Source organism: Mus musculus, chromosome 5, assembly GCF_000001635.26.
Source record: "Mus musculus strain C57BL/6J chromosome 5, GRCm38.p6 C57BL/6J".
NCBI classification, from domain to species: Eukaryota; Metazoa; Chordata; class Mammalia; order Rodentia; family Muridae; genus Mus; species Mus musculus.
This window is the reverse complement of record NC_000071.6, coordinates 146,481,943-146,490,262: the sequence shown is the minus strand read 5'-3', so window position 1 is coordinate 146,490,262 and position 8,320 is coordinate 146,481,943. Positions and strand designations below refer to the sequence as shown.

At 47.7% G+C, this 8,320-nt stretch overlaps 1 protein-coding gene across 1 annotated transcript; it reads right to left on the bottom strand.

Moving 5' to 3' along the window:
• Positions 1-5,560: 5,560 nt before the first annotated feature.
• On the bottom strand, positions 5,561-8,320 carry Gm6408 (predicted gene 6408). The gene is made up of 5 exons (NM_001243104.1): positions 8,138-8,320; positions 7,752-7,954; positions 7,163-7,210; positions 6,372-6,568; positions 5,561-6,120 (listed from the first exon to the last, which is right to left on the bottom strand). The coding sequence occupies exons 1-5, from the start codon at positions 8,267-8,269 to the stop codon at positions 5,738-5,740; spliced, it is 963 nt and encodes a 320-aa protein (NP_001230033.1). The 5' UTR covers positions 8,270-8,320; the 3' UTR covers positions 5,561-5,737.

Sequence of the window (8,320 nt, the reverse complement as noted above, 5' to 3'; positions counted from 1 at the left end):
TGAATCTCTCTTGGGAAGGACACAGGATCAATGGAGTTCCATGGGGGTAGAAAGATGGATGGGAGGCATGCCGAGTGCAAATATGTATTTATATGACAATGGCCTCCTGTCCCACATTACCATACACATGAACTTTTACATAGTTGAAAATGTTTTGTTTCTTTGAAAAAGTCTTATCATTTTACGTGGATGAGTGCATGTGTTTCTACGACTGCATGTGTGCTGTGTGCATGGAAGCCAGAAGAGTGCACTGGATCTCCTGTCCCCTGGTTCTGCATGGTTGTGAGCCACCTTGTGGGTACAGGGAAATGAACCCAGGTCCTCTGCCAGAGCAGCCAGTGCCCTTAACAGCTGAGCCATCACTCAGATCCATTTTGGCTCTTTGTTGGTCAGAGCAGCCCATTGTAAAGCACAATGGTGTCCAGTGCTTCCCAGTAGAAAGTTTCCAGCTGGGTTGTAGGACAAAACCTGGTAGTGAGTATCATTAATTTCTGATCCCTCAATTAAATTATTATATCAAAACCATTAAATGTTAGCCACCTAGGGTAATAGCCACACCCATTCGAGCTACAACTGTGCAAGTTCCATGACAGTTCAATGGAGATTGGTGGAACTCTATCCCAGGACACAGAGGGGCTATCACCATATAAGGTCTCAAGGGCCCAAAGTCTTTCTAATTCCGGCCTGCCAAGGGATGCTCTGCTGTCTGGCCACTGGGACAGCTTTGGTCTGGCTTCCCCACAGCAGGGTGGTGGAGACCTACTGAAGGCCTCTAAGAGCCTGGCCTTAGAAGGCATTGATGTAGCGGGACACTAACAAAAGACCAACAGCCTCAACATAAGGGAAGCACCATGCACCTGCTCATAGACAGCAGAAAGTTCTAGAAGAAATGGTCTTGTCAAGCCTACTCTGGTTATACTAATAGAACCTGAAGTGCTTTCTCTGGAGAACATTTTTATCAACTGAGATTTGCTAAATTATGCTCCCGAGAAATTGCACAAATTCTCTCCCAGGGATAACCTGAGGAGGAATATGTACCTTTAACAACAGGTTAATTGACATAAGCAGGTTGGGTGCCCCTGAACCTCTTCCAGAGGAGATGATGCTGCATCGTGTAGCCACTAGAGGGCGGTGGTTGTCCATTGAGCACAAGGAGAACCTCCTGGACCTGTGTGCTGGCATCTCAGTGACATTTCAGATAGAGATGGGAGTGGGGGTGGCTACTGCAGTGATCTCAACAGAGCAGAATTGGGGGCAGGAGCTTCATTCCTATCCCGGGTCCCCTTGATAGGCTGTGAAAAAACCACCAGATAGTTTAGCTTTCCAGTTTTGTGATTCTCTTCAGAGCAAGGGGCCACCATCTGTGAAAGGTGCCCCATCCCACCTCCTGCAGAAGCATGGGCCAATTCGGCCAAACCAACTGACAGAGTCCTTTTCTGAATCAGAGGCTGTAGAGTGTAATTAATGGGAGTTCTTCAGAGGCTCATTTCCAGACAGCTTTAGCTTTACTTAGAAATGCTAGGAAAAGGTTTGTCCCATGTACAAGGACACCCAAGTCCCTTGTATATTCTGGGTGGCCCTGGATGTCACCACTTTCCAAACTGTGTTGACATAGAGACCATGTTCACTTACACAGTGTGGGACTGTGACAGCAGCTCCATCTTGTCTGGCTCCTCCTCTTTGCCCAGGGGAGCCTGGGTGAGCATCGCAGGGACAGTGTAGGGGCTGCTCTGAACCAGGATGCCACCAGCCAAATATGCTTGTGTCCTGACACCCCAGCTCCTCAAAGTTCAGCTTCAGTCCCTCTGATATCCACCTGAGGGATACAGGCAAGCAAGCCTTTAAGGGTTGTTAGTGTCATAGCCTGAGTCCTGTCAGCCAGACAACACAGATTTTGGCCACCCATTTCCCATGCACCTGTTAGACAGAAGGGAGAAGTAGAGAAAGCCTGGATACTGTGATGAGTGCCTCTTGCCCAGGGCTTAGGAAGCTGACACAGTTGGATGCCTGTGAGTTTTACACAATGAAATCTGGGAAAGTCAGGCTACATAAGGAAAAGGCCCTCTCAAGATCAAACCAAACAAAACAAACACACAAACAAAAAGTAACAGAGAAAGGAGATAAAATTCAAGTCATCACACTGGAAAGAGGAACAAATAACGGGGTCCAAAGTCACCCCACCCCAACTTAGGGTCCTTGACTGAGGGTTCCTTTGCAATAGAAAGCAAGAAGTGTGCAAAACTAAGCAGTCCTGACTGATGGGAGGTTGGGCTCACACTGAGCGACCCAGGCTCTGCACCTGTGAATTGTGTGAGGTGATCTGACCAGCGACCAGAACTCTGTGAGGCTTTTGTGGGAGCCAAGTTTCTTCTACTGCCAGTGCCAGGCTTCATCCTCAGCCCTCTGTCTGCAGAAAATTCCAGAAGGGATTGCAATTGTTTCTGGTGTGTTCGCTTCTCTTTCCTGGTATCTGACAGAAGGGGTGCAGTGTCTTCACATTTTCCAGGTCAGTTATATTTCCCCAGTCTTTCTTTGTACAGCTAATTGAATGAAGATGCCCATGTCCACATCTAACAACGTAAATGGAATAGAAGTGGGAGATAGGGCTAGTGTAAAATTAATTAATTTTAATATAAACCTAGGTAAAAAAAATTAATCCGGCAGCTGCGTTTCTTTACCATCTGTAGTCCCCAACAACCTCTTTGGTCTTAGACGCTGCTTTGGGATTTCAATGGAGACTGAGGACCAGCAACTCTAGGAATTGCCTCACACTTCAGCACTAAATAGCGATGACTGAAACAAACAGTCTTTTGGACTATGCAGCCACCAAATCCTTGGTCTGTCCATAAAAAGACAGCCATTGTTAGGCTAGCTGGACCACGGCCTGTGAACACCATAATAGACCTCTTCAATAAATGTTTATGCTTTTGACAGTGTGTGTGTGTGTGTGTGTGTGAGTGTGAGTGTGAGTGTGAGTGTGAGTGTATGATGCCTTGCATATGCTTGGCCCAGGGAGTGGCACTATTAGAAGGTGTGCCCTTTTTGGAGTAGGTATGCTACTGTGCATGTGGGTTTTAAGTGCCTCATCCTAGCTCCCTGGAAGAGAGTATTCTGCTAGCATCCTTCAGATGAAGAGGTAGAATTCTCAGCTCCTCCTGCACAATGCTTGCCTGGATGCTGTCATGCTCCTGCCCTGATTATAATGGAGGAACCTCTGAAATTTTGAGCCAGCTCCAGATCAATGTTGCCTTGGTCATTGTATGTGTTTGGAGCAGTAACCCCTAAAACAGTTTGTGTGTTTGTGTTTATGTGTGTGTTTGTGAGTACATGTGATTTATGTAAGTGTATGTGTGTACATGTGGTTTATGTGTATGCATGGTTATGCATGTGCCTTTGTGTTCATGCCCATATCCACGTGGGTGGAAGCAGGAAATTGACATTAGGATTCTCCCTCAGCCACCCTACTCTTAGCTTCCTCTGAGCTATGCTGAGTCCTCTGCTCACCAATGTATAAAACTGGCTGAGCACTGAGCGAGGTGGACCTGACTGATCCTAGGGCGTTTTAGTTTTCTTTTCTATTGCTGTCTTAGAACACTGACCAAAAACAATCTGGAAAAGCCAGCATTGGTCTCATCTGACAGGTTACTGTCCATCATCAGGGAAGGCAAGGCAGAAACTCAGGCAGAAACCAAAGGCAGGAACTGAAGCAAAGGCCATGGGACAATGCTGCTTACTGGCCTGCTCAAACTTTCTCAGACCACTCCAAACCACCAGTCCATGGGTGACACTGCCCACAGTATCCTGGACCTTCCCACATAGAGCATTAATGAATAGAATGCTTCACAGAGTTGCTTACAGGCCAATGTGATGGAGACATTTTCTCAAGTCATGTTCCTTCTTCCCATGTTCCCAAAATGAAAGCAAAGAGAACCCCAGCACATAGGGTATCCTATGCCAGAATATACCATTGTTTAATGTGGATGCTGGGGATCTGAACTCAGGTCCCTACACTTTTTCAGCAGGTGCCATACTGACATCCACCTCCATATTGTGAAATGTGGGGTTTGGTGTATCCCTCAGACATGCATAGGGACACTCACATAAGAATTCCCTGCCATCCACAGTAATTACCTGGAAGGTGCAGCTGATTCCTATGCCACCAATATGAAATGGTATTGTGCTTTAATCTGTGACCCTAACGGGTCTGCACCTGTGGACTTTCCTTGTCTTTTTTTTTTTAACCTCCATGCTATAATATCTGTTGTATGACATACCCATTTTTCACATGGTTTTAAATATTTCTGGCGAGGACATCAAACACTGTGGAAAGCAGAAGAGAAGGCCATAATAGAGTATATGCCTGTGCAGATGGCCATGCCTGCTGATTTTTATGCACAACACTCTCACCTGCCGGCCTTCCTGTGCATGGCCACTGTGGCACTTAGTGGCAAGTTCACTTCAAATTCATGTGAAGGAGTGTTTCCTTTGTTGGATTTGCTTGCTGGCTCTAATAATATTCCCTGAGATTCTCTACATACATTGATAATGACCTAGGTCACCTTTCTTCCTGTGATGACAGCTAGACCACCTGCCACTATCACTTCTAGCTACAGCTACTTCTCAGCTCTCTGTGCTAGACAGGCATCCATTGTTCACCCAGGAAGCCTGACTCTAAACTGCAGTCCTGGGTCTCCAGTCCTCAGAGCCACTGGAGACCCCAGCTCGGGACTAGAAGAAATGTACAGCTAGATTCTTGCTGAGACAAGGACTAGACTGGAATATATAAAATTTTCCTGATCCAAATATCTAAGTAGACAGTGATGTGGTGTGTGTGGGTCCTTCATCATTAGAGCTCATGTGAGCAGCCCTACTCCATGGAAGGGTCAAATACACCACTCAGTGTCCTCTAAACAGTAGATGGCATCTCACATGCCCAGGATGCAGATTGAGTGAGCAGTTTTTGGTGATGACTTCTGGGTTTGTCTAATGAAGGATTCCCTAGACATAGTGAACAGTGAGACTACATGAAACCCACAGATGAAATGTGTAAAATTTCCATGGACTCAGCCTTGTCAGTTTTTGATCACCCCTAGAATTGTGGGGGAGCCTGGCAATTCTTTGTGATAACCACCTGATTAAACAAGGTGCAGTGTGTACGCACAGCTTTGTACGAAGGGATGGAGAGAATGGTGAGCACCATTACAGTTAGGCTGACCTTATCCTTGTCTCCATGCTTCCCCTGTCAGTGTGACAGAAGAGAAGCCCAGAGAGTAGAGACCTCTGTCCAGGAGCCCCAATATGGGGCTCTGTGTCCCTAATTGTTAGGGGCACTGCTGAGCCCAGGAATGCCACGCCACAGTCACACAGTTTAGTCACATAGTTTATATTGTTCACTGCTGCAGGTATTTGCCCACTTTCTGCCACACCAGCTGCTTGCTTTCCCTGCTTCCTGTGAGGGTCCCATTTCTGGGATCATCCACTTTGACTACAATCTTTGATGCAGTCCACAGGTAAAACATAAGTAGATTGTACCACTGGAGAAAATAATGATGTCTTTTAAGAAGAACAAATAATTATTTTTATTAATATCCAAACATACATTAAAAACACAACAGTGAAAACAACATTATGATAAACCAAGAATCCAAAAAAGCTATAAGTTATTTTCTCTAAAAATATGAGATAAGATTAGGTGGGGAACCTCAGCTGGGTAGAACTCTGCAGACCATTCTCCTAACTATATGTCAACCTCAGGCAGAGGGATGACAAAATCTGGTGTACCTAACTGCACAGTGTAAGACACAAATAACTGCCTGGCAGGTGAAACATCTGCAGCAACATCTGCAGCCTCATCTGCAGCCACACCTGTCGCCTCATCTGCAGTAACATCTACAGGTGAGAGTGTACCATCTGATGTGGGCACAGCTTGATGTAAAGACGGAGGCAGCTCTATCGTGGCTTTTGGTTCAGAGGGATCCAGAACTGCTCCTTTCACAAGCTCAGGATCCTCTCGGGGTTGCTTGTCTCCCTGTGGCTCTGTCTCAGAAGCTGGCCTCGGAGCCAGAGTCTCCTGCCTCCCAGAGGCATCCTGCTCTGAGGGCTCTGGAGCTGTGGCAAAATCTAAAAGTAGAAGAAGACATGCTTTTAGTGGAGACAGCCTAGGATGGGGTGATCTTCCCCAAGATGCCCTTGATGGCCACACAAGGCCTTTTCATGACAGAAGATCCCCAATCCTCTCCTCACAGTGGATCATCTTCCCTGACTGCTGTCCAGCCCTGGCCTCAGGCCAAAGCTCTGGAGAATACCCTGCTGGAATCCATCACAGAAACCCCCTCCTACCTTGCCAGACACCCCACCCCAGACCTCCTCACCTTCCTCAGGGTTTAGCCCAATGGCCTCCTGCTCCTCCAGCACAGAGAGCAGCTCCCTGGCTTGGGTATCTTCGTCTGCGGAAGGCACATTATGCCTCACATAGTCAATGAACTGCCTCACAACAGCCAGGTCTGGGGACTCATAAAAATCCTTGGGGAATTTCTTAAACCAGTGGAATAGAAACCTGAATATGGCTCTGGAGGAAGAGAAGGTTGGAGGGAAGTTGAATCAGAACCCTGGCCTTGCTTCTCAAGAGGAGCATTGGCTGCCCATCAGACGAGGTAATGCCTGCCAGCCTGTGTGCAGATGAGCATAGTGGTCAAGAGTGTGTGGCTGTGTGCAGAGGACTCCAGACACTTTCTGGCCCTTGCAGGACAGATGGGGTAACTGGACTGTAGTGGGAATAGATTCTCCCAGTGCCCTTTTGCTTCCATCCTTCCCTCTGCTCCTCAGAGCCAAGGAGCCCATTGGAGACCTCCAATTTTCTCCACCTGCAGGTGAAATCTCAGCTACCATCCCTCTAATGGGAATCCCCAAAGGAGGGCACCTGACAAGTGCTTAGTCCACAGCAATCGCCCTACCCCACTGTACAGATAGGCCATTAACTCCCTCTTCCCCCAACCCCTGACTCCACAGATGGGCCCTCACTTCCCTATTTCCCCTACCACACAAATTGACCCTTACCTTTATCTTCTTCCAACTCTACAGATGGGCTCTTACCTCCGTCTGACCCCACCCACCACATTACACCCCTGGGCTCTCACCTCTCGTTCACCTGAAGCCCACTCACCTCTTAGTTTCTTGGTCCTTTATACGGTCAGGCAGGAAGAATGCATACCTGTGAAAGTCCATGAGGGTGTCACCCTAAGGCCATGTCTCCCCTACCTACTAATAGATCTACAGAGAGCTACTTGAGTCTGAAGACTGCAGAGAGGAACACAGATGCTGTGGTCTCTCTGCACAGTTCTAACTTCCATGCTGGAGTCACCAGTCTTCAAAGATCTTCACACAAAGGGTAGAAGCCTAAATGTTCCCTGCCAGGGCTTTTGGTTGCTTCCTGGCTTCGTGTGCCCCACCCCCACCCCAGGACCTTTGTCCAGTTCCATTAATCCCATATAGGTCAGATAGGGCCTAGAACCTTTGATACAAATGGGAAGAGAGCTCTTTCCAAGGCACAAGAAAGGTGGTGTTGGACACTCCCTGGGGACAGTGAAAGACTCAAACTAGAGTATCCCAACCCTGGATGAGGCCATGTCACTTTGCAGGTTTAGACCCAAGACCAACACTGCCAGGGTCCAATCACCCTTGTTCTATGGGAGCACAGAGTCCTGGAAAAGAGCAGAACTCTCCTAACACCTATGTTGGATGCAGCCACTCACGTTGTCATCAGCAGGTCCAGCACCTTCCAAGTGCTAGCGTACGATGGGTACATGGCAAGAAAAATGCGGATACAGACATGGTCATTATGCTGAACAGCAGCTGGAATGTAGTGGATCATTTGTACCACATATTCTGGGCTGTTATAGTTGAATCGGGGGCGCCTGGGCATACAGTCTGGCTCCTGTTCATTTTGAGAACAGACCTAGGAAGGCAGGAGGAGCTAAATGTGGAAACTCTGAGAGACATCAGCAACCCATTACCATAGAGTGATCAGCAATCATCAAGAATGCTCCTCAGTGTCTCACAGGAGCACACACCCAGGCAGGGACCTCGGGGGAGCACTGAGACTAAAAATAACTTTCTTGCTAAGGCTGGCCTGTGTTACCTTGGGCTCGCTGTGGGAAGCATGCCTGAAGTGTGTCAGAGGGCGAATCAAACGTCTCCAAAAGCGAACAAGGAAACCGCTCTTGGCTTTTTTGTGGCCGGAGCCTCTGGAACCCTGGAAACAGGAGAACATCTTGTTCCCTCTAGGACTTCCAGACAAGTAAGTCAGGTAAGGCTACTGCTG